Below are 27,813 nucleotides of genomic sequence, written 5' to 3' on the forward strand. Positions count from 1 at the left end.
GATCCCTCTGCTCAGCTGATATTGGTTATTATAAATATCCTCCTTTCCTCAACCATATATATATTGTTTTTCCAAAGATCTGAGGGGCAGTGGCCTTTGGTATTTACAATTTTAGGGCATTTGGCTAATCAATACCCTAGTAAGTAATTAACCATATTTGAATGAGAATCAAGTGAGTTTTTTTTTTTTTAGTTTCAAACATTAGATAGATCCCAGACTGTAGATGTCTTTTATTCTAACTCCCTGAGTAGTTTTATTGCTCTCTAGGTAATACAGGTTGGTAGCTCCTGGATGAGATGTTTGCTGCTGCTTTTTTCCTCTTATTTTTGATGACTTATCAGCCTGGGGTAACCATACAGGAGAAGGTGAACTGGTGAGTTGGCCAAGAGCTTCTGCAAAATTTGCAGTTTAAAGGGTTACTTAGCTGGGAAATGAGCTGCTGTCATTTTTGCAACAGGCTGTTATAGGATGGAACGTGACTGTTTTCCACGCTATTGCTAATTCAGTGAAGGACTCCAGGTCAGTAAAAAGAGCATTCACTTGGTGTCAGATAAGCCTGTGTGCAAATCCAAGACTTAGGAGCTGGGTCATCTGGACTAAATCGCATAATCTCTTTTCACTTGTTTCTCGATTGGTCAAATGAAAATGATGATACCTCTTCTGTAAGAGTTGCTTAGCACAGTTGTTCTGTGCTAAGTTGCTTCAGTCGTGTCCGAGTCTTTGCGACCCCATGGACTGTAGCCCACCAAACTGTACTGTCCATGGAATTCTCCAGGCAAGGATAATGGTGTGGGTTGCCATTTCCTTCTCCAGGGGGTCTTCCCAACCCAGGGGTCGAACCTGAATCTCTTATGTCTCCTGCATTGTCAGGTCGGTTCTACCACAAGCACCACATGGATACCCTTAATGAACATGAAATAAGATCCTGGATATAAAATATATTCAGCTTAATAAATGATAATTCTCTTGAATGATACTGGACAATTTAACCTCTGCTTGTCCATTTGTGAAATATAAGAATACACATCTCGTAGTGTTTGGGGGAGGATAAAATTAGATAAAGTATATAAAATTATCTTGGGAAACACAGAGACTATAAAGATAGTCATTTCATTCCAGAAAGTCAACCTTTTGCTATGGAGGACTGAATGGAAGAGATATTTATCTATGTGCACTGCATTTTATGCATTCCTTTTTCTTGAATATCCCAAACTGGCTTCATGTGTTGTTTTTTTTTTTTTTTAAATCTTAACATCAAGTATTTTGTAGTGCTTAAATAGCCTCTGATTTTGCCTGTGGGATAGTTTTAAAGGGGTCCCTGTCTCCTAAACATTGAAAATTTCAAGTAGAGCAATTTTATTAAAATTCTTGTTGGATGATTCAATTTTGAATCATTATTCAAAATTTTGAATTCATTATTGCTTTTAAATGCTAAGCGAGAGAGTTCCTTTAACAACAGTTCAGAAGGGGGAAAGGCATTTTTATAATCAGTTAATTTGCAACTTGTATTTCAAGCAAATACCATTTTGAAAAATCAGAAAATTCATCTCTAATAATTAGAAGATAAAAGGCCGGAGAACTGTGGTAAAGGAAATCTCTGCTGAGATACCCTTAATTATAAAAGCTTATCATTGTAATCCTTTTTGAAAATGAACAAAGAGTCTTGATGTTTGATGAACTTATCAAATAAGACAGACCAGTGAAGAGGCAAATTTGAAGTCAAGGCAAAAGCGAACCAATTAAATATGTTGCAAAGTGCTGAAGTAGGAAATCACAAGGTCTTGTGTCTAATGCCAGACTGTCTGACCCTGCCTTTGCAAATGCAAAATTACATGGTGAAATAACTTGACTGGGTTCAAATTCTGGCACCAGCATGTACTATTTGTGTGATCTTAGGCAAGTTATTTAAGTTTTCTGGGCTGTAAAGTGGGAGGCAAGTAACAGGAACAATTAAGTGCATAAAAGTACTTAAACTGACACTTGGTACTTAATAAGCATTCAATGACAGCTGTTACCAGTGGTGCTATGTGACTGTTATTGTCATTTTGGGGGGTACTTTCTTCTCTCCAATGGTTGATAAAAATGAGAATAAATTTGTAATGTGCCAATTAGTATGCATCTTTTGGATTAGTCTGTGATTTCAAACTTTAAGAAAATTTAACAATGGCAAAATAAATAACTATTTTTCTCAAATAAAATCTTATATAAACACTAACATTGAAAACAGATGGTATATATTTACATTTTTAATGGCATACATTTACTTTTATAAGCTCATATTTACCATTATTATAAACTATACTGCCTGTGTGTTATTACACCATTACTATAAATTCTTAGAAAAATGGAATTGCTTGAGAAAAAATATTTTAAGATAATGTTGATGAAAAGACATTATAATATTCAGCTCAAAAATCATGACTCTCTTTTATGTGTTTTATACAAAAAATGCATTTCAGCATGTGTGTTGCTTTAAAAAGCTAAAAGATTTTTTCCATCCTTTTAATTTATTGAGATTTGTTTTACGACAAAGAATATGCTCTTAGTGAATATTCCACGGGTACTTCAAAGTGTGCTCTCATCTGTTGGGTGCAGTTTTAAGTCATTAAGTTGGTTGTTAAAGCTGCTCAAGTTTCACCTCCTTGTCTAACAATTACTGAGGGAAAGATGCTGCAATCCTCAACTATATTTTGCATTTATCTGTTTCTCCTTTAAGTTGTTTGCCTCATGTATTTTGAAGCTCTCTTGTTATCTATCTATATACAGGTTTATACATGATTTGCCCCTTTATCATTACAAAAGGCTTTATATCCCTGGGCTGTGCATGGCGATTTTTTCCCCCAATATTTTGTTTTAACTTATCTGACTCTTTATATTTTGCAGTATGACTCATGCAGATAACATACAGGCGGGTCTTACTTTATTATCTAGTCTAACAATCTCTGTCTTTTAATCATAGTATTTATTCCACTTATATAAGATGTAATTACTGATACTCATGGGTTTGGGTTGACTAATTTTCTATTTGTTTTCTACTTGTCCCATCTGTTCTTTGTTTCTGTTTTTCTCCTTTTTTGTCTTCTTTTGGATTTATTTTTTTTTTCTAATTCCAAATCACTTATTAGTGATTCTGTTTTATTTATTTTGGCTGTTACTCTAAGCTTTGCAACATTCATCATTAACTTATCACAGCCTACCTTCAAATAATATCGTATCACTTCTAATACCATTATTATTTTTCCTAAAAACTTCTTTTGACCTTTCTTATGGTCAGAATGAATTTTGGTGAGAGAATGATCCGTTTTTATTAGTCAGAAGAGCTCTTTATTTTGCCTTTTTTGAAGGATATCTTTGATGAATATGAAATTCTACATGAAAAGTTTCGTCTTTCCCTTCCACATGACTTTGAAGATATCATTCCATTATCTTTGGCTTGTATAGTCTTTGAGGAAAAGTCTACTTTGCTATTCTTTGTGTGTCAAACTTTTTAAAAAAAAATGGACTCAAATATTTTATCATTGATTTCCAGCAGTTTGATTATGATGTGCCTTGGTGTGATTCTGTGGATTTATAGTTCACATCAAATTTGGGGGGAAATTTGCTTTTATTAATGCAAATATGTTTTCTGCCCCATACCGTCTCCTCTCCTTCTGACTGTAGATATAGTCTGCTACTTCATATTATCTTACAGGGCCCTGAGGCTCTCTTCTTTTTTTAAAAATGGTTTTTGGCAGCATTTTTTCTCTGTTTCATTTTGTAAATACTATCCTAACTTCAAGTTTACTGATCTTTTCTTCTGCAATATTTAATCTTTTTTTTTTTTTTAGCCCATTTAATGAATCTTTCATTTTGGTTATTATAATTTTTTAGCTTTAAAAGTTTCATTTGGTACTTTTTTGGACATATTTCACTTCTCATAATGTTTATGATTCCCTTTAATATACTTAAAATAACTCTCTTAAAATCGTTGTTTGCCACTTCCATCACTTTTATTTCATGGGTCTTTGGAATTAGGAAGGACTTTGACATCAAACTGAATCCACTCATGTTACAGATAAGGAAACTGAGTCCCAGAAAGAGAAGTGGAATATTAAATAACAACCAGACTGTTTTCTCTAGGCATTTTATGAGTATTGACAAATTCAATCCTTATTATTTTCCTCAGATTGTTGTAATTATTGTCCCCAGCAGTTGAGGGCCAGAGAGGAAACAAAGCAGTTTCATATGTAAGTCACACAGCTTCCTAGTGGCACAGTCAGGCCTTCTAATTCCTAGATCAGTATTATTACAGGGACTTCCCTGGTGGCTCAGATGGTAAAGTGTCTGTCTACGATGAACCCAGGTTTGATCCCTGGGTTGGGAAGATCCCCTGGAGAAGGAAATGGCACCCCACTCCAGTACTATTGCCTGGAAAATCCCATGGACAGAAGAGCCTGGTAGGTTACAGTCCATGGGGTTGCAAAGCGTCGGACATGACTGAGTGACTGCACTTCACTTCGCCCATCAGAAAAAAAATCTTTCCATAACTGAGCACCCATTTTGATAAGCACTGTTTACAACACCTAGGACATGGAGGCAATCTAAATGCCCATCGACAGAAGAATGGCTAAAGAAGACATGGTATATACATACAACGGAACATTACTCAGACATAAAAGGAATGCAATCATGGCATTTGCAGCCACACGGATGGCCCTAGAGATGGCTGTACTGAGTGAAATGAATCAGACAGAGAGATATAAACATCACATTATGCCACTTACCTAGATGGGTGAGATGAGGTGTGGGTGGGAGGCGGATCCAAGAAGGAGGGAATATATACACATATAGCTGATTCGCTTTGTTGTATAGCAGAAACTGATACAGCATGGTAAAGCAACAATGCCCAAATTCAAAACAAATAGCACAAATGAACTTATTTACAAAACAGGAATACAGTCGCAGATGTAAGAAAACACAGTTAACAGTTATCAGAAGGGATAAGTGGGGGAGGATAAGCTGAAAGATTGGGATTGGCATATACACACTACTGTATGTACAATAGATAACTAATTTGGATCTGCAGTATAGCACAGGGACATCTACTCAATACTCTCTAATGACCTATTGAGAAAAGAATCTAAAAAAGAGTGGATATATGTATGTGTAGAACTGACTTAATTTGCTATATACCAGAAACTAACACAATATGATAAACCAAATATACTCCAACAAATTTTTTAAAAAGTAAAAAAAAAACATTTAGTTTGGGATTAAGAATCCCAAAGGCTTTTATACCACTTCCAACCCAACATTTCCACCGGTGAAGAGTGAACATAAATCCCTTGGGGCGGGGGGTTAGAGAAATACAAGTGAAGATCTCAAACATACAGAATAATTACACGGGTCTGTTTGTTTCTCTAAACAGACGAAATAGGCAGTGGAGCCTAATGAAATTTAAATCACCCTCCTCTTTTTTTATTTTATTTCATGGGCATCAGAGTATTCACCAAAGTATCCTGGGCCAGGGCCATGTGAATATTTTCTGTAGTTGTCCAGATGACTGGAAATCAATATGTATTCAGGCTACATGAAATTTCAGCTAATATAAACAGTGCAGTAGTCTATGTGACTCAAAATGAGTCTCATTACTATGGACACTTTTTTCTTTCGGGGTAACTAATCTCTAGCTGTACTTCAAGCAGCACTGGGTGTGGGCTTTGATGTGCGATTAACCTGGTTTTAAATCCTGGCTTCACCTCTTAGTGGCTATGGAACTTGGGTAAGTTGCTTAAACCCTTCAAGGCTAACTTTCTCATCTATAGAGACAATACATATTTCATGAGTGCTTGTCAAGAGTTAAAAGAGTTCACATAAAGCGCTGATCATAGAAGCTGGCACATGGTAAGCTTTTAGAAAACTACTTTTATTACTTTATTTCCCTTTTGTCAGCAATCCTTCACAGTATAAATTGAAATGTTTTCTAAAAATCTTCCAATACATATTGGAATATATGTTGGAATGTTTTCCAATATAGACTTTATTCTAGTATATATTGGAATGTTCTCTAAATATGTATAGTTCAGTGTGGAATTCTATGTGTACCTGGAACACAGTAGATACTTTTAAAAAAATTCATTTGTTCATTTATTCATTCATTCATTTTCATTCAAAGGAGTCAGAAAAAGTCTTGGTGTAAATTCTTGCTTCACCGCTTACTATCAATATATTATAACTTTAAGCACATTATTTCATCTTCCTCTGAATCTGTTTTACTTATCTATAAAATAGATATAATATTCCACAGGAGTCTGATAAAATTTAAATTATATAAGATTGAATGAGATGATATATTCATACAAAAGTTTTTATTGAATTCCCACTGTATGCCGGGTACTGTGCTCAGCACTAGGGGACCACAGTGATCAGTAGAGTCATGCTCCCCTACCTTGCAGAATTTGCAGGATAGGGGTTGACATAAAGTGCGGGAGGTTCTACACATGTGGGATTATGTTAGCAGAGGGTAGGTGGGCTTTTCTGGTGGCTCAGCAGTAAAGAATCCACCAGCACTGCAGGAGTGACAGGAGACCCAAGTTCGATCCCTGGGCTGGGAAGATCCCCTGGAAGAGGGCATGAAAACTCACTTCAGTATTCTTGCCTAGAGAATCCCCATGGACAGAAGAGGCTGGTGGGCTACAGTCCACAGGGTTGCAAAGAGTCAGACATGACTGATGAGACTTAATATGCACGGTGGGACGCAGAAAACCATCTGGAGGAAATGAGACCTAACTGAACTGGGACAGTCTGGGCAGACGGATGGGGTGTGATTACTCCATGTGGAAGAAAGAGTATTATGCATATTGTGGGAGAGCCTGGAGAAGGGTCAGAACTAGAAGTTCTGTGTGGAATTCTATGTGTACCTGGAGCACAGTAGATACTGCTCATTCTTTCATTCATTTCTTTTCATTCATTCATTTAATACATATTCCAGGTATGCTTATGGGCTTCCCAGGTGGCTCAGTGGTAAAGAATCTGCCCACAATGAGGGAGATCTGGGTTTGATCCCTGGATTGGGAAGATCCCCTGGAGAAGGAAATGGCAACCCTCTCCAGTATTCTTGCCTGAAAAATCCCATGGACAGAGGAGCCTCATTGGCTATAATCCTTGGGGTTGCAAGAGTCCAACACGACTTAGTGACTAGACAAACAAACAAAAAAGAGGTATGGTCCATAGCAAACAAAACAGATAATGCCCTGACTCTCACGGAATTTACAGTGTAGTGATGGAATCAGTCAGTAAGCATGTAACCTGAACATTTCAGGAAAAATTGTGGTAAATACTATGAAGTAAACAAAAAGCGTCTTTAATAGAGGCTATCGGAGCAAAAGGTTGTTGCTGAGCCATGAAAGACGCTGGGATTCTTGACCTCCAGAGGAGAGGAATTCAATCCAGGGCCAGTGACAAAGCTTGATCGCTCAGAGCTTTTGTGCACTAAAACTTCTATTAAAGTATAAAAGAGATAGAGAAAGCTTCTGACATAGACATCAGAAGGGGTCAGAAAGCGCTGCCCTGCTAGCCTTTAGCAGTATGTTAAATACCTATCAGCAAGCTGTTAATTAGAGACAAGAGATGTCTCAAAACTCAGAGTGGCACCAGACCCCTCACCCACAACATACATTTTGAGATAATATTGGCACAAGGTGAGTCATCCCAGGCCATAAAATGATTGACATGAATCTTGAAGAAAGGCAGATTTCCAAGCAAATGTATGGTCTCATTAACATAGATTAGGGGAACAACTGTCTGAGTAAAGCATGCTGGTTTGTGAAATGGATTCCGAGTCTTAGGTGGAACCAACTTAAAGACAGAGTTTAGGGTAAATACATAGTTCATTACCATAGCTGAAGAAAAACATTTCCATAAGAAAAACGCATTGGTTCAGTTCAGGTGGAATCAGGTATGTGTTATGGCAACATAGAATTTTAAAAGACACCTTTTTAAATTTGTATCGAGAAGGGGAAAAAATCCAACACTGGTAGCTTGTTTCCTTCTGCCACTTAAGAGAGAGATAAAAAAATGTCTAACACTTGCAGCCTGTTTCCTCCATTTGCAGACCCTTGGCCTTCCTGCCTGTTACTTTCTCTAGAGCAATCTAAAAATAGGCAAGTGGGGGGTTCTCTGTGGAGGTGGTTAAAATTTAAGCTGAGAGATGAAGGATGGTGAGGAGGGAGAACCCATGTGAAGAGCAGGGAGAGTGGAGAAGTCAGTACACGCTAGGAACCCCAGGGGAAATGGCTTGTCAGGTTCAAGGACCTGCAGGACTGGGACAGCATGAGATCAGGGGATTGTGTCCTGAGAAGATGTCAGAAAGGTGGTCAGGGGCCAGATCACAGAGATCCTTTGGCACCTTCATGAGGAATTTGGATTTTAGTCTATGTGTAGTGAAAAACAAACAAAAAATCACATGGAATGTCTTCTACAGGGCGGGTATTATCTGCTTTCTCATTTTAAAATGTGTCTGTGCAGAGCAAAGATTGGAGGAAATTGAGTGGACCATCTCAGACCATGGGAGGCCAAGCAGTGATCTGGGTGAGAGATAATAATGTCTAAAATTAGGATGAGGCAGTCTAGATAGGCAGAGGGCAAGATATTTGAGATACATCTTGAAAGCAAAACCAACAGAAATTTCCAAAGGACTGGCTATGGGTGTGAGGGGATGGAAGGAATTAAAGGCCACTGCTAGGTACCTGGCTTGAGCAAGCATGTGTTAGGGTTGTTCCAATTACTGACTTGGGTAAAACTGAGAGAGGAACAGGTTAAAAGAAGAAAATTAAGGGTTTAAACGTGGAGCCATGAAGTTCACCATGCCTGAGAGGCATGAGTGGAGATATAAAATGGGGCAATTGGATAAATAAGACAAATTTTCCAAGTTTGAAGATCTCAATCTAGAGGCATTACGGCAGATGGTATGAGAAGCTCAGGAAATGGATCCCACTTTCTCAAAAATGAGAAAAGCAAAAAGGCAAGACTGTACCCTGAAGGATTCTAGTTTTCAGAGACATCAAAGAGAACTGGCCACAGAGGTAAGAAAGGAACAAGGAAGTTTGGTGCTGAAGAAGTCCAAGAGAAGAAATATTTCAAGAAGGAAATGCTGGTTAACAGAGGGCAATTAAGACCAAGCCAGAAAGCTTTCCACTGAATTTAGCAACATGGAGGTCACTGGAGACTCAGCACTTTGAAAGTCCAGTACTTTCCAATACTTGTTTCATGAGGTAAATTTCCATGTAACTGAATGAGAGTGGCTCAAGGTTGTATAATTAGTGACAATCAGCCTTGAATATATGCATAGCCAATTTATTAGGATGACCCACTGGAAGTAATCAGGGTTGGGCTTTCTGATCTTCTCACCTGGGATGAGTAGCTAATTAATTATTCCGTGATCTACATTGCTAAGATGGCCACATTCAATTCCAGGTTTTAGGCCTTCTGCCCAATATGTCACCCTATCTAAAAAGGCAGGTGGGAAGCATATCACTAGTCTCTGGCACTCCACAGAGTGGGCATTCAATATGTTTTTGATGAAGATGAAGAGGTTTGATGAGCATGTCTGGGGTTGAGAAGGTTATAGAGAAGAAATTAGCATGTATGTCAGGCTGATGCTTAGGGCTTTGCATATGTAATCTTATTCCCATGTTCAAAACAGTCTCACAAGTCTTTACCATCTCTGATTTTCAGCTTTAAACAGCAGAATCTGGATTATACACATCTTTGGTATACTCTAAACCCCTTTCTGTTACATCAGTGTTTCTTCAGCTGTGCTCTATGGTCTTCTTACATGAAAAAAAAAAAAATGACCTATGGTCAAAAATTGGGTAACTGCTGGATTAAGCAAATAAAATGCAGAACTTCTCAGTGCCTTTAAAGTATTACTGGACATTTAAATCTCCAAGAGCAGTATGCTGTATGCAATTTATCCAAATCTATTTGACCAGGTAACTTTGCTTCTTTTCCTTTTCCACCTCTAGTGCATAACTCAGGAAGCAGTGCCCCACAGAGCACACCATGCAGAGTGGAGGGAACCCTGCACAGACCCCTGTGTTTCCTTGTGTTGATTCTACAGATGAAAAACTTAAAAGCCTCTCTGGGTTCTGCTCAGAGTGGCACAGCAAGATAGATGCCAACTAAAGACTAGTATCAAAGACTCCAGGATCTTACTGTTGGAGTAAATTTTCAGTAGCTTGGAGATGCTTTCAAACTATTTGCCAAGATTTACTAGGCCACAGATTTATTAGTGAAGTAAGCCAGAAAGAAAAACACCAATACAGTATACTAATGCATATGTATGGAATTTAGAAAGATGATAATGATAACCCTGTATGTGAGACAGTAAAAGAGACACAGATGTATAGAATAGTCTTTTGGACTCTGTGGGAGAGGGCGAGGGTGGGATGATATGGGAGAATGACATTGAAACATGTAAATTATCATATGTGAAACTAATTGCCAGTCCAGGTTCAATGCATGATACAGGGTGCTCAGGGCTGGTGCACTGGGATGACCCAGAGGGATGGGATGGGGAGGGAGGTGGGAGGGGGGTTCAGGAAGGGGAACACATGTACACCCATGGTGGATTCAAGTCAATGTATGGCAAAACCAATACAATATTATAAAGTAAAATAAATAAATGAACAGAAAAAAAATGTCCCTTAAGAAATTGAAAAATTGATACAGTTCTTTTGGAAAGCCATTTGGCTATATGTGTCATAAACTTTAAAACCATTTGTATCCTTCAGTTTAGCCATCTTATTCTACAGGATGTATCTTCAGTAAATAACAGAATACAGAAAAACTGGATGCTCAATACTCTAATTGTTTAATGTTAGTGGAATGGAACAATGTGCAGTCATCATAAAAATTTATATTTCCTTGATAATATTAAATGGAAAGATAAACATATAAAAATGTAATAGTATGACCTCAACTCTCTTATGGAAATAAAGAAGGGAAGAAAACAGAATTAATGGTGGTGGAAAGTTGGGATAATATTTTTCTTTTATAATCTTTTCTATGTTCTCTTAAGGAGAATGCATGACTTTCAAAATCCATAAAAAATAAACTACATTAAAAAATTCATTGGCATGATAAGAGAAAACGCCAGTCATATTGATATTGGCTAAAAGGTTGGAGCCCTGTAACGACTTAATAAATGGTCCTTGTGTACTTTCTGTAGCCTTGCTTCAGTGATAGCACGACTGTGTGTGCCTCTGTCTAGACATCATGTCACAAAGCTTTTAAAACCACAGCAACACACCACTGCTCTGTCTAAACTTTTGCTTCCATCCATTAATACTGTTTCCTTCCATTTTGACATCATAATGCAGTCTCTGTGGGCTTACAATGACATTATCTTGACAGTTCTACAGTGAGACGCAGAACTAACGCTGTAGTCATTTTCTGCTCCCAAACCTCTGCCCTTGTAACTTCTCTCCCATCTTCTGGTGATTAGAACCCTTGCTTTTCTCCGTGTTTCTATGCTTCACACTTTTAATATTAGGACAATCTATTAGAAAAATAACATATGGACCAAACTTTGAGCCATCTGAATGTCTAGACACCAGGATTATTTAATTAGATTCTAACTGGAAATTAAGTTCAAATAAATTTCTAAACAATGTCCATCTATTGTCCATAAACTGGTTTCATTCTTTCCATCCCCTTTAATTCTCCCTCCTTCCCTTCCTCCCTTCCTTCTCCTCTCCTTCCCTCTCCTTCTCTCTTTCTCCCTTTCTTTACTTTCCTAAATATTTACTGAACACCTTCCCTGGGTCTGGCATCATGATAAGTGCTGGGAGTTCAGTAGCAAACATGTGAACAGTACAAGTACCCACATTCATACAGCTTATGAGCTGGTGGAGATGGCAGAAACTATACAAATACTATAAGTGTGCTAAGTTTTGAGACAAAAATGTGCAGAGATTGACCAAATCATGTGAAGAAAGATGTCTCATCAGTCAGAGTATTGAGAAATGTTTTCCTAAGGAACCGATGTTTATGATGAGGCTGAAGACACCTGGGAATTAACCAGGAGAAAGATACTTGGATTCTTTCAAGACTGGGTTTCATTGGTAGGTGTGATCAACAGAACAGTGAGTTCCAGGAATTTGGGACATAATTACAATTTTAAAACGATGGGTCATGAAATAAAAACTGATTGTGAAGGAAAATGAAAACAGGGGAGGTGTTAATTGCTAGAGAGAAAGCTTAGGAGTCAATGGAGGCCCCAACGAGGTCCAAGAAAAGTTCGCGGGAATCCTTGAGTATATAGAAATAGAAGGAAAAGAGGTTGTGGAACCCCAAATAACTTCATAGGTGACCCATGAATTAGTCATTTGGAAGGGAAGCTGTTTCAGAGAGCAAACGTCCAGGATGAAATCATGGAAGATGACGGAACAAAGAAGAGTTACTCAAGAGGAAGGAAAGGAACAACTGAGAGCAGAGAGCGTTGAGTGGTTCGTCTATAGCGATGCTGAGGTCTCCCAGGGCGATGAGAGGAACTGGAGTAGAGAGGAAGCTGATAAGCTGAACACTAAAGTTTTCTTTGAAGGGATGATAGAGCTGGTGTTCTATACTAACATCTTTTTATAAATCAGAGTTTCTCAAAGTGTGGTCTGCAGACTGTAGGCAGTCCCCAAGATCTTATGAGGGCAGTATCTGGGAATTCAAAACAATTTCACAATAATACTAAGATATTATTTTCTCTTTTCACTGTGTTTATGTTTGCCCTGATGGTATAAAATTAATGTTGAATAAAGCTACTGTGGCCTCGACAAATCAAGGCAGTGACGTCAAACTTATAGGAAAGAAGTTGTTTCACTTAGAAAATTCCTTAAAACAGTTAAAATTGTTAATTTTATTAAAATACAATCTTTGAAAACATGTTGCTTAAATATCATTTGTGGCCAAATGAAAAGAATGCATATAGAACTTCTACTGTACCTGAGTCTGATGACTGTCCTGAGAAAAAGCAACTGTTTGAGTTAAATCAATGTTGATGTCTTTTTCCTAGAACATTGTTTTTACTTGACAAAATGACTGCTAGACAAACTACAGTTATTCAGGCTAAGATAATTGGTAGACATTGTCTCAAAAATGAGCAGAGGGCCTATTACTTACAGGAAAACAGATAGCATTATTTGTTCCCAATGACAAAATTTGGGCTTTCCAATGAAAACTAAAATTTTGGATAACATATTCACTACTATGAGCTTGAGATCACTGTTAATATTAATAAATTTGACTTCAAAATATTTTATATTGAAATATGTGAATATTTTTAAGATACATTCACTCTGGGAGCCATTATTTTCTCAATTTCCAATGCTTGCTGTTATAAAAATTATGTATGGATGTTGTTGTTGTTTACTTACTAAGTCATGTCTGACTCTTTTGAGACCCCATGGACTGTAGCCCACCAGGCTCCCCTGTCCGTGGGATTTCCCAGGCAAGAACATTGGAGTGGGCTGCCGTTTCCTTCTCCAGGGGGGTCTTCCCACCCAGGGACTAAGCACATATTTCCTGCACTGGCAGGTGACTCTTTACCACCGAGCCACCAGGGTAGCCCGCGTATGGGTACTGGATCCATCTAAGGCATGCACAGACCAGTGAGTTTTAATGTAACAGAGAGGTTAAAAATTCACCGATAGGCTTTCAGATTACAACTAACATTTAAGAAATTACTGCTTTTAAAGTGTTGGTGTAACATCAAAGAACATCCACAATTATCTGAGAAGACTATTAAAACACTCCTCAACTACATTACTTTTCCAGCTATATAACTGTATGACGCTGGAGTTTCTTCACAGATTTCAATTAAGGCAACATAAAGCAACATATTCAGTGAAGAAGCAGAGGTGAGAGTCTAGCTGCTTCCTATAAACCAGGCATCAAAGAGATTTGCAAAAACATAAAACATAACACTTTTCAATAATTATTTTTCTTGGAAATGGATTTTTAAATAAATATACATGGTAACATGTAACAGCTTCACAGTGATTTTAAATGGGAAAATAAACACTTCAAAATTTCTCAGTTTTGATTTTTAATTCTGGGACTATCAATAGGTCTAGTCCCCTTAAATAAAAGCTCTTCAGGGTCCTCATCGTATGTTAGTGTATAAAGGATTCCTAGGACCAAAGTTTAAGAACCAATGATAAATGTGAACACCACTTTCCTGAGGATCCTAGGGCTTCCTGTCTGGAGTTGCAGCCTAGGAGGGCATCATTCATTATGAGGACCAGCTCATGGCATAATCAGACTGAGTTTTGAAGCACTGCAGCACATTCCTTGTATATGGTAGAGGCACAATAAATTTTTATTCTTTATTTCTTAAAACTGTGATTGACTGAAGGGAAAACATGCACAGTTATTTTTTTTTATTTGCTTAAATTTTACATCTCAAAATTGATGCATGGAAATGAAAAGAGTTCTGGGGATGGAAGCTGGTGATGGTTGTACAACAATATGAATGTACTCAATGCCGCTGAACTACACACTTAAAAATGATTATGGTAAAGTATAAGTTTTATGTTATGTATATTTTGCCACAATAAAATATTGGGGTAAAAAGAGCAATAGGCCATATATCTTTTGTTTTAAAAACAGCACATGCAATTTTTAAGAAGGATGATAGAATTAATCAAGTATTGGAAATACTGCTGCAGCCCAGGGTTCCAAGTAAAAACTGTGCCTTTATGAATGAATGTTCCTCTCATTTCCTTGCTCTATCCCCACTCTTATTTCTGGATAATTTGAAGGTTAAGGGAATATATATTGTGATATTGTTTCATGTTCTGCGGCTACAAGTAACCAGATGCCCAAATCAATGGGCAACCTGTACAAATTAAAAAAAATTAAGCATCTGTTCAGCCATAAAAAAGGGGGAAATTCTGCCATTTGTGACAACATAAATGAACCTGGAGTACGTTATGCTAAGTGAAATAAGCCAGGCAGAAAGAAGGCAATACTGCATGATCTCAGGTATATGTGGGAATCTAAAGAAAAGTCTAACTCATAGAACCAGAGATAGAATAGAGGGGCTTGGGGCGAGAACAACATGGGCAAAGGTTGGTAACAGGATATTAACTTTCTGTCATAGTGATATCTTAATGGTGAATGATGTCGGATTCATGATCTCCGAAGAAGATTTAGCTTTGGGATAAGGGACCAGGCTTGATCACTCAAGAGCGTTTGTGTGGCAGAGTTTTATTAAAGTGAAAAAGGGACAGCAAAAGCTTCTGACATAGACATCAGAAAGGGAGCAGACAGTTCCCCCCTCGCTAGTCTAAGTAGGGGAGTTATATACATTTTAAATTAGTTACTGCAATAAATCAAAAGAAAGTCCCAAGGTTGTAAAGATCATCCTAGACCTACTCCCATAATTTACATTTTAAGATAACAGGCTTAGCCAGAAGGTTTTCAGGAAGGAGAAACTGTCCTCAAGCAGAATACACTGTTGTTATATAATCCTTAGTACAAAGTTTAAACTGAGTTGTTTGTTGTATAATCATCAGAAAAAAACTATGTGACTAAGACTAAGGAATGTAGAGAGGAAAAAAGAAAAATGTTTGTCCCTTCCTCCTCCTTGAGAATTCCAGACCCCTATCTCCACTTTGAGAGCCCCAGACCACTTTCTCCTCCTCAGGGACCCCGGACTTCTTATCAGCCTGACTGGGAATTGACTCTCTCAATTCCCAGGATGAAAAGTCCTGCATTTCTAGCGTGCAACATGGTGACTAGAGTTAGTAAGAGCATAGTGTACAGTCGGAATTTGCTAAGAGAGTAGTCTGAAATGTCTTAGCACACCAAAAAAGGAAAAAAGGTAATTATGGGAGGTGAGGTATATATTTCCCTTGATTGTGATAATCGTGTCACAATGTATATGTATATCAAACTATCACACCCGTCATCATAAATATACCATACACTTTTTTAATCAATTATGCCTCAATAAAGCTGGGGGAAAATTCAGCATGTTTACATATTATTAAGATGCCATCATATTAAAACACCTTTTCACATTTATAATTACAGAAATTAAAATGATCATGATAAAAAATTAAAAACTGAATCGAGGTCCTCCGTCTCTTTAGGAGAGTTAGTCGAGCTGTTGAGAGTTTCACCCCGACAGCTGTCTCCTGCCAGCTGGACAACTGGGCAGAGTGGACAGACTGCTTTCCGTGCCAGGACAAAAAGGTGAGACATTAATAACCAATTCTGGAGCATTTAGCATTTGAATTGTGTAGTATGCATCCAAATGGGGATAAGCAGTTGGCACTATAAATCTAGAAGTCTGGGGAGAAAATGGGTCTAGAAATAGGTATTCAGAAGCCATACACACATGACGGTGGAACACATTTCTGATTCTGATTTTGTCTGTAAGGCATTTGGATGAGGCTACACAGACATGTATGTTATGGCTTAGCTGGAAAAAAGTAGCCTTCCAGACATGGGCACAATGATCCCCACTGGCCCCTCTGGGTCTTGGCCAACCTACTGCCCTCTTGTGAGAGTCATCTGGAGGGACCAATGACTTGGGAACAAATGCCAAGCTGTCCCTGACCTATGGAAAACTGAGATAAACCAAGGCATGCCACACAGGGTATTTCTGAGGATTTCACTTTCATGCACTGAAAAAGGCTGACATGTCCAATGAACAGATGTATATCTATCTTGCCCACATAAGCGGTTTTAATTGGTCCAAAATGATTGCTAAACTCAGTAGCATAAGGGGGATGTTGGGTGCACTCTGCTCTGGCAGGGAGAAGTATTACAGCTCTGTCTTTGTTGAGAATCATGGGCCTATCATGATAGAAAAAGACTAACTTCTATTCTGTTTTCTTAGCATTTAAAAATCTCTGCAGATAACACACACCTTCACTGGATACAGGGGTGCGTGTACACCCCCTTATGTGGTACACCACTACCTGAGCCTTGTCTACTAGCCTGTTGCTGTCAAGCCTGTGTTTCAGCTTTGATTGAACAGCGTAGATTCTGGTTTGCACCTTAATTGCTGTGTTATTTTGGACATATCTTTTACCTTCTCTGTGCCTCTGATTCCTAATATATAAGTGAAAGTAGGAACAGTATGTACATCATAGAGTTTCTGAGAACATCAAATGGATAATGCATACAAAAGTGCTTTTCATGGCATCCGGCACACAGTGGAAGTGAAAGTCGCTCAGTTGTGCCTGACTCTTTGTGACCCCAAGGACTAAACAGTCCATGGAATTCTCCAGGCCAGAATACTGGAGTGGGTAGCTGTTCTCTTCTCCAGAGGATCTTCCCAACCCAGGGATCGAACCCAGGTCTCCCACATTGCAGAAGGATTCTTTACTGGCTGAGTCACCAGGGCACATAGTAAGTGTTTAATAAATGTGAGCGGTTTTACTTCCTTTCTGTGTCCTCCTCTCTACCCCTACTCCCTCTGCCTCGAATCAAGCCCTGTTCTTTTCTCATTTGACCTCTTACAGACTCTGCGGATGGTTCTCCTGCCTCCAGCCCCCTCCTCAGGGAGACAGGAAAGTGCTCTGGGAAGGTCTGATGACAGTGATGGAAACACCAGTTGGACCTAGTTTATTCGACTCTGAAGTCTAGAATTTATGATCTTGCCTCTCCCACCTCTGGGATATGCCAAAGAATTTTAGGCATTCCGGTTTAAAAACATCTGCCTCCCAATTCTCATTCTGCTTTGACATTCTGGATTAATTTTCTGAATCTGCTGTGAGAAATGCCACAAACTGGGTGGCTTAGAACAGCAGAAATGCATTCTCACACAGTTCTGGAGGCCAGAAGTCTGTAGTCGAGGTGTCAGTAGAGTCAGGCTCTCTCTGGAAGCTCCAGAGGAGAAGCTGCTCTTTGCTTCTTCCAGTTTCTGGGGACTGCTCGCTCCAATCTCTGCTCGTCTGTCTGCACCACTCCCTCCCCTCTATGTGTCTCCCTTATGTGTATAAGTGGAATCCCCCTCTGCCTTCCTCTTACAAGGACACTGTGATGCCATTCAGAGTCCGCCTGGATAATCCAGAGTAATTTCTCCAAATTAATGATGTCTGCAAAGATCCTTTCCCCAAATAAGGTAACATTTACTACTTTCAAGGATTAGGACTTGATTTCTTTGCGTGGCCATTATTCAACCTATTATACATTGAAATAACGTCCTAAAGCTACATTTTTCTCTTGTGTTACAGTTTAGATAGCAGATAGCACAGGTGACTGACTTACAGTTTACATAAACATTGATTACTTTCTTAGTGATTCAAAATGTCATGTCTTTAAAGGAATTCTTAAAATGATTCTGTTAAATTCTGTTAACTATTTTATTGAAAGGCCATCTGAGTTTCTTTTCGTTAATATATTTCTTCCTCTCAAAAGTCTCCCAAAGATGCACATTTCTGAAAAGAAACATTGTCTACTAGGTGGTAAAGAAAATTATGTCTTAATGATACCAACCATGGGCAATGGTACCGAGAAGTCCCTGGGGAAGTATCCTTATCAACCTGTCTGCAATACAATGTCTTTATTACTTGATAACAACCTAGAAACTAGGGAGTGGGTGGGAATGAACCTGATGCCTGCACCAGCATTCCAAGTATAGAAACCACAGGAAGGATGTTAATGACAATAACAGTGGCCATTTATTAAATGATTTCTGTAGACCAAGGACTGTGCTAATGCTTTAAATAAATCATCTTCTTATTTGACTTTGGCAGCCAGTAGTGTGTGATAGACCTGTCCTACCCTTTGCTTAGGCTGCCCATTAAGAATGCAGCAGAGCCTCAATTTAAAATCTGGCCAGTCTGATTCCAAAATGCCCATGAATCTGAACTGTATGCCTCTCCTGGAGCTATATGGAGAGTAGTGAGTGATATTAGTGGTTACCTAATCCAATACCTTCTCAGCCATAATTGTTCCAGAGTAGTCCAACAGCTACAAGGATGATGACAAAGTTGACAGCTCTTATTACTGGGCACACACCAGAATGAAACAGAGAGCTGATGTCTTTACCTGTGTGATCACTAATCTTCAGAACACTCTCAGATCTCTCTCATGTTATGGATGAGAACACCGAGGGGCAGAGGAATTAAGGAATTTATCCAGTGACACACACACTGTGAGCTGCAGAACTGGAATTCTAACCCAGTTTAAGATGGGAGCATTAATAGAATGCAACCTCCTAGATTTGTGAGCATTAAGTGAGATGGACAAGGTAGAGGGACTTTCGTGTTGGTCCAGTGGCTCAGATTCCACACTCCCAGTGCACGGGCCCCAGGTTTGATTCCTGGTCAGGGAACGAGAGGGCTTCCCAGATGGTGCTAGAACCTGCCTGCCAATGCAGGAGACATAAGAGACATAGGTTCAATCCCTGGGTGGAGAAGATCCCCTGGAGGAGGCATGACAACCCACTCCAGTATTCTTGCCTGGAGAATCCTATGGACAGCAGAGTCAGTCATGACTAGTGTCTTAGCCCTCACGCATGCACACAGGAAACTAGATCCCACATGCCACGAACTGAGAGCTTGCTTGCCTCAACTAAAGATCCCATATGCTGCTCCTGAGACCAGGCACAGCCAAATAAATAAATACTAATATTTTTTAAGAGAATGTAAAGTGTTTAGCCAATAGGAAGCACTCAATAACTGGTAGCCACCACCATCATCATCAACACATAGGAACTGCAGGTCCCATAACTAATGAAGGTGTTTTAAGGGCAAGGAAGAGAAGAGAGCTGGCTCTATATTGGTATGACAAGCTCTCTTGTATTCACTGTATTGTGGAACAAGAATGTGGGTAGACACGGAAAATATCTTCTATTCCCACATTGACCATTAATTATAATCTCTTCCCACCAAGTTTACAGATCTGCCGTCGCTGTTACTAAGTGACAGGCACAAAAGGCAGATAGACTGGTTGGAACCTCACTTCTTTTTGCTACAACTGCCTCTTTGCTAGGGACCAGTCATGTAGGCAGAAGTGAGCAAGATGAAAGAGAAGGGAAGTCACATTGCTTTGCACTCATCCCTGGAAGCGTCTGGAAAAGGCTGCATTGATAATGGTAAAGATGTAGAAAACATTTCTGCTTATTAAGTACCAATGATATGCAAGGCACAAGGCTACATGGTCTCAGACCTCTCGCTTAGCTCTCACAAAACCCTCTTGAGCTAAGGTATCATCACAACCACTTTACATATTAGACAACAGATGCTCAGAAAAGATAAGTGGCTTGCTCATGGGCAGTTGGTAAGTGAATCTGGGGTTTGAACCCAAGTGGGTCTAATTTTGGGCTAAGTTCATGCCTGTGCTCTTCCAACTATAGGACACAGATGGAGGAATCATTAGTAGTTATGATTAGTGAATCAACTAGGTCAACCACCTCATTTTACAGATTTGGAAACTGAGGCAGAAAGTACCAGGCACTGATACTGTACACAGTGAGTCAGGGGTAGATTCAAGTCAGGAACTCAGTTCTCTTGCTTTTCAAGACATTGCCTTCCTATTTACTTACTTACAGTCTTGAAGGCAGGGCCTGTGGGCTGAGCCAGCATAAGAGGCAGCGGAAAATATGGTGCTGACTGACACTGTATGAAGCTCTCTATACCCCTGTGTTCTGTGTTGTTATATTTTTTCATCTTGTCAACTAGACTCTGAGGTTCTCAGAGACAGGGATGGAACTTCAATTTCTTGGAATATCTTACTGTTCAGCTTCCTCCTTATATACTAGTACCTCATACTGTACACCCTATAGAAAACAGTAACATAAAAGCATTGAGCCCAAGATTGATATGCATTTTATTCTTTCTATCCTTCCTTCAGTAAGTATTTATTCATCTGCCATCAAAGCTGGACACAGAGGCGCAGATGGTGTCTTCAGAGCTCTCTTTGTCTCTCAACCTCTTGCGTGGGCTCTTTCTACCTCGTAGGCAACATGATCACTTGATACCAGGCAACTTCAGCTAAAAACGAACTGTCTTTTCCAAAAGGTCTGAAAGAAAATTCCCAGAGAGGACTATAATTGCCATAAGGCTGAGTCATGAACCAATCATTGTGACTTGGCAGATATGGGGCCCTGGTTTCCCTGCCTCATTCTTATCCACACAAACCCTGTGACTAAGGGGGTGACATCACCCCTACCTGAATCAATGAGATATGTCACAAGGAAAGAGGAGATGCCATGAGCAGAAAAATTTTTACAAAAGAGAAGCAATAAACATCTTCCAAAAGTGCCTCCCTTGCAGTGCATCATAGATCAAATGCTAAGTATATGAAGCCAAATAAGACAGTAAGAAATAAAGTAAGCAGTAGAAGTGGAAATTAGGTCCTCCCTTTGGCAGCCCTAACCCCATATGAAAATTGTTCCTAAAATAAGGAGGTAGGTAAAGTAACAAGTAGACAATAACAACCTTGTATGACAAGTGCTAGGAGAGAGGGTTCATAGGGAACTGAGAATATATAACTGAGTTATAGAAGTTTTTTTTCCCAAGAAGGTAAACCATGAGTCTTAAAAGATGAATAGGTACTAGCTGGTACTTTCAGAAAGAGAAGATGGAGGTCCTTCCTGACAAGGAGGAAGACCCTAGAAATACCTAGTCCAGACTTCTCATTTGATGTTTGGAGCCCCTAATTCAATATTCCAGCTGATGACAACCTCTGGTTGAACATCACCATTTATGATTACTCATCCCCTCAAAAGACAGCTTTGCAGGGAGCTCTCAATCATGAAGACAGTCATTCCTTATGCTGAGCTGAGACCTGCCTGCACCAATCTCGGTTGATTGATAAGACAATGAATGTGTCTGTTTCCAAATCTGATTTAGTACAGATACCGGAGCCTCTTGCAGCCAAACAAGTTTGGGGGAACCATCTGCAGTGGGAATGTCTGGGACCAAGCCAGCTGTCACAGTCCCACAGCTTGTCTGAGTCAAGCACAGTGTGGACAGGATTTCCAGTGTAAGGAGACAGGTGAGTAGCATCTCAGCAGGATAACAGCTGTGCCTGTCAAACTTAATGTACAAAACAGTTCTCCAGGAGCTTGTTAGAATGCAGAACTCCAGAGCCCTGGAAATTATCATTCTGGAAGTTTTGGGTGGGACCTAGGAACCCGGATTTGAAGGCAGGCCAGCAATCCAAGTAACCCTGATGCAAGTTTTTGGGAACATATGTTGATTTTTAAAAGGTACAATTCACACATCCATCCATTCATTGAATAAATATTAATTGAGTGCATATGGTGACCAAGTAATGTGCTACCTGCTGGTGATGCAGAGATTAAAAAATTCATGTGCTTGACCCTCAGTACTCCTAGACTCTTTGGGAGACAGACCAATAAGCCATCAATGACAATATCCTGTGATAGCCAGTGTAATCAGTGTATGTATAGGGTCCAATGTACAGATTCTCTGGCAGGGGGTGCCTAAATCTGCTTTGGAGAGTCAGGGCAGGCTTCAACACGGTACTTGAACTGAGACTTAGAAAATGAACAAGTTTGCTAATAGACAAAATGTGCAAAAGCACAAGGGTTTAGGAACTTGCAATCAGCCCAAAATAAGTGCTCTGGGAAGAGAGGCAGGGGACGGGCCAGGTTTTTAACTGGGGACCACATGGTGGCATTTGGAGACAGAGGAATGGGGAGACTCTGGAGGGTGCAGAGCATTTTAGACCCCTGGGGCTGTGATGTGGAGACTGAATAGAAAGGAGGAGCCTGGGGCAGGGTCTGATCTGAGGGCCTGCAGGTAGGAGACAGCGAGGCTGGGAGGAGGGTGGAGGCAGTGAGGATTAAAGGAGGATTTGGGACAGCACCGAGGACTGAAGGGCTGTTTCAGAGATTAAACAGATCCAGTGGTCATATATGGATGTGAGGGTTGGACTATAAAGAAAGCTGAGCATCCAGGAATGGATGCTTTTGAACTGTGGTGTTGGAGAAGACTCTTGAGAGTCCCTTGGACTGCAAGGAGATCCAACCAGTTAATCCTAAAGGAAATCAGCACTGAATATTCATTGGAAGGACTGATGTTGAAGCTGAAACTCCAATACTTTGGCCACCTGATGCGAAGAGCTGACTTTGAAAAGATCCTGGGAAAGATTGAAGGCGGGAGGAGAAGGGGACAATAGAGGATGAGATGGTTGGATAGCATCACTGACTCAATGGACAGGAGTTTGAGTAAACTCCAGGAGTTGGTGATGGACAGGGAGGCCTGGCATGCTGCCATCCATGGGGTCGAAAAGAGTTGGACACGACTGAGCGACTGAACTGAACTGAACTGAACTGATACGGATCGTGAGGGAGGGGGAGGAGTCCTGGAGGCTCTAGAAGGATCCACTGCCTCTCCTTGCTCAGGTCGCTGCCTGAAACGCCACCTGGTGTGTAATGGAGACCAGGACTGCCTGGATGGCTCTGACGAGGATGACTGTGAAGACTTCAGGATTCCAGAAAATGACTGCAGCCAGTATGACCCAATTCCAGGATCAGAGAGGGCGGCCTTGGGGTGAGTCACTGCCTGCTGGCTCTGTGAGTCTGGGGCATGATCTCCCATCAGTCATGAGTATTGGTTTCAGGGAAACAAGAGGGTCTTTGGGACGAACTCCTCTAGAGTGCATCCTGAGAGGCCACTGTCCCTCTAGTGTCTTAAGTTCATTCAGGCTGCTCTAACAAGCTACCACACACTGGGTGGCCTGTAAACAACAGAAATTTATTTCTCAGACTTCTGTGGCTGCAAGTCTGAGGTCAGGGTGCCAGCCTGGCCAGGTGAGGGTGTTCTTTCAGTTAGCAGTCTTCTTGCTGTGTCCTCCCATGGTGGAAGGGATCAGGGTGCCCTGTGGGTTTCCTCTGTAAGAGCAGTAGCTCCATTCATGAGGGGTCCACCCTGATGACCAAAGTACCTCCCAAAGGTCTCTGTCTATATACCACCACGTGGGGGGTTAGAGTCTTAGCATATGAATTTGGGAGTTGCACAAAGTTCAGTCCATAACAGGTGACTTGCTCAGTCCTTCTTACATGACACAGCTCCTGTTTTCCCCTCTGTGTCTCCATCTGCATATCCTTATTTCACCCTTTCCCACTCTACTGCTCATTCCTCTTGCCCCAATTCCATTTCCAAGGCCCATTTACACTTTCTACGAAGGCTTCCAATATTCCCCCAAATAACTCTTCTCTGACTAAGTGCGCTTTCCGGTAGCCTTATTCATACTCTGCTTTGCACTGCAGTTGCTGATACAACCAAGACACGGCAAGAAAATGGACTTTAAGGTGAGACACAGTGGAGCTTGAATCTCCACTTTGCGGCTGCTGACTTACACCTCTCAGGACACATGTTTGTTTTTTTTAATCTGCTGTGATCCAGTCATCCTTGATTCTAACTTTACTTCATTGTATACCTTATGTTTAGGTTCAAACCCACACACACAACACTCACTTTTCTTCTGAGATTTCATAAAGTTAGTTCCTTCTTTCTGGAATATCCTTCCCTATATTCCTATCTGGTTACCTTTTTACCTAGTGTTATGCACTGAATTGCATCCCCCTAAAATTCATATGTGGAAACCCTAATACCTATGTGATTATATTTAGAGATAGGGCCTTTACAGAGGTAATTAGGGTCAAATGAGGTCATAAGGGTGGGGCCCTAATCCAATAGGACTGGTATACTTATATGAGGAAGAAAAGACACCAGAGAGCTCTCCCTCACCACATGCACAGAGAAGGCACCATGTGAGGACATGGTGAGCTGGTGGCTATCTGCAACCCAGGAAGAGAGGCCTTATCAGAAACCAACCCTGATGGTACCTTTCTCCTAGGCTTCCAGCTTCCAGAACTGAGAGAACATAAATTTGTCAAAATTCTTTGAGTCACCCAGACTTGGGTATTGTATTGGGTGTATTTTGCTACAATAGCCCAGTTAAGACACCCAGGCATCATCTCCTATAGCTGGTCTTTTTGACACCCCCTCTCCTCCTCACAATGCTGTTTAGGCTGACAGTCCCCTCCCGCTGCTCCCAGCATCCCTGTGTGTCCTCCTCTCCTAGCACTTAGCCAACAGGGCAGAGACATCTGTTTCCCAGCTGAGGGATCCCTCATCATCTCTGCTTCTCCAGCACCCAGCACAGGGCTGAGCTTATAGTGACGCATGGCGTTGCTAGTCTTTGCTTTGGGCCTTGTCCCCTAACTTGAACATAAGCTCTTTGAGGGCAGAGGCTGCTCTGATTCATGTTTTTCATCTCCTCTGCCTCTGTATCAGAGCTTTTCCTAGAACAGGCTGTCACTGAGTATTGATTGCAGTGAAACAAATCAATAGCAGCAGCTGGATCTTTGCAGATGAGGAGACAGAGAGAGGTAGTAATCATCACCCAGCAGCTGGGCCATGTGGCAGCCCACTCCCAGTCACTGTGGGTTCTGTGACGTGCAGCGCTCATTCACTGTGCTTTAATCACCTTCAGATCACAGCCCACCTATCAGATAGGGCAGAATCCAGTAAGTGCATGTGGCCACACACGCATGAAAAGATGAGCAAGTATTTGTTTCTTTTGGACCAATAATATTAATTTTCTGGGACTACCATAACAAAATGCCACAAACTAGGTGGCTTAAAGCAATAGAAACTTTCTTCTCAGGAGGCTAGAAACCTGGGATGAAGGTAGGATTGCTTCTCCTGAGGCCTCCCTCCGTGGCTGCTGAATGGCCGTCTTCTCCCGGGTCCTCACAGTGTCTTCCCTCTGCCCATGACTCTGCCCTAACTTCCTCTTCTTGTAAGGACACCAGTCATATTGGATTAGGGCCTTCCCTAACAAGCTCATTCTACCTCAGTTGCAGTGTTAAGGATCTTATCACCAAAATACTGTAAATTTCTGAGGGTTGGGGAGTCAGGACTTCAACATCTGAATATTGGGAGGGCATATTTCAGGCTCTACCACCAAAATCTTGATTTTGAAAGTGACTATGGGATACAAAGAGTATGAGCATGAAATACTGAGGTGCTGACTTGGAAAATGACTACCTCCTTATTGACAAAAAGATCTCAGACCATGACCCTGATCTCATGTGATTCCATCAGGAGAATTTAAAATATAGTAATACTTGTAGGGTCGAGTACTTTGCTCACACTGAACACTGAAAACAGCAGAAAGGGGCCATCTCCACTCCCAACAGCTGACATTATGGTGGTTTTTCTATTCATCTTAGAGGCCTTTCCTGATATTTTATTTTTTTCTTATTTAGGCATTTCCCAGTTTTTAATTTTTATTTATTGTTACAAAAGTAATAACTATTTGAGGTAAAAACTGAACTTTTTCCTTCACTGTCCTTAACCTTGTCCCACCCACTTACCCTCTCTCTCTTCCTTCCCTGGAGCTGACCCTTGTTAAGTTGGGACTTCCCAATCATGTAAAAATGCACTGCCAACATATACTGTATGGAAAGAATTCAATTAAATGTACTGTGCATTATAGGTATAAGTATATTTTATATAAATATGATTAGACTATACATACTGCCCACAACTTGTTTTCACTTAATATTTTGAAGATTTCCTACCATATCATCTATTGTCTTTTTCTAAGCAACAATGTAGTATTCCATAACAAGGATCAGCAAACCACGGCCTAGGTGCAAAATTCAGCCTGCAGTCTGTTTTTAAATAAAGTTTTATTGAAACACAGCTTTTGCCCTACAGTGGAAGAGTTGAGTAGTTGCAGCAGAAATCTACACAACCTGCAAGGCCTAAATTATTTACTATATGGACCTTTGTAAAAAAAAATTAAAAAAAAAAGAAAAACAAAACAATTTCCCAATTCTTCTATAGTGTAACTGTATGATAATTAAATTACCTCATATGGAACTGAAAGATAATTAGATTATTTTCCCCTTTTCCCTTTCATAAACAGTGCTACAATAAACATTTTCATATATATAATTTTGTACACATGTATGAATAGTTCTGCAGAAGAAGTTTCCGAAAAGTGGAATTTCTCTCTTTTTATTTCCACCAGGGCTTCTGCAATCAGATTTTCCAAATATACATAGGCTTTACTTATGGTTAGAGATTGCAGTACAATCTTGGAGCTTATGGTTCTTTTGAGTTTTTCTTTGGTCCATTAGAGAGACTGTATTTATCAGCTTTAGGCAGCAACATGTCCCATAGGTGGAAAGATAGAAATTGCAGGGTAAAGAGTAAGAACCTAGATTGTAGTGTCCAAAAAAATCTAGGAAAAAAATCCCAGTTCTGACTATAGGCAAGTTACTTAATTTTTCTGAGCTTCAATTTTCACATTTGCAAAGTTGTTATGAGGTTGAAAGCTCATGTATACTAAATGTCTGGTAAAATGTGTATTCAATTCATCACAGCTATTATTACATCACTTCCACTAATAGGAAGAAAGAGATGGAGAAAGGAAGAGAAGAAGGAAGTTTACTTACATTGAATTCCTACTATACGCCAAGTGCTCTATAATTATCCACTTATTCTTTTGAAGCAGGTTTTATTCATAATCCTTCCCCTGCTAATTTGCCTTTGTGCTTTTTCACAAAGGAAATAAACAAACATGATGTATGCTATGCCAGAGGCAATCACCGAATGCCCTGGGAACACAGAGGAGGGACAATTATCTGTCCAGGATAATCAAAGGTGATACAGAGGAGGCAGCATTCGAGTTGGGTCTTAAAGGCTGAACAGAAGTTTGAGATGAAAAGAAAAGCAATCATTTTATTGTCTACAACATAAGAGGCTTAGATTGCAAGGTCTTTGAACTCTTAGTCAAGTTTCATGCTTTTGTTAACTTTCTCTTTTCAAGAAA

At 40.0% G+C, this 27,813-nt stretch overlaps 1 protein-coding gene across 1 annotated transcript in view; it reads left to right on the forward strand.

Annotated features, from left to right (window-relative positions):
• Window positions 201-27,813, forward strand: part of C8A (complement C8 alpha chain) — a 72,867-nt gene continuing 45,254 nt past the window's right edge. Inside the window, exons 1-4 of the mRNA XM_005678355.3 lie at window positions 201-373; window positions 16,128-16,230; window positions 21,846-21,990; window positions 23,366-23,513. Coding sequence (XP_005678412.1) covers window positions 297-373; window positions 16,128-16,230; window positions 21,846-21,990; window positions 23,366-23,513 — 473 coding nt within the window. The 5' untranslated portion in view covers window positions 201-296. The remainder of the gene's footprint in view (window positions 374-16,127; window positions 16,231-21,845; window positions 21,991-23,365; window positions 23,514-27,813) is intronic.

Source organism: Capra hircus, chromosome 3 (assembly GCF_001704415.2).
Source record: "Capra hircus breed San Clemente chromosome 3, ASM170441v1, whole genome shotgun sequence".
Lineage (NCBI taxonomy): Eukaryota > Metazoa > Chordata > Mammalia > Artiodactyla > Bovidae > Capra > Capra hircus.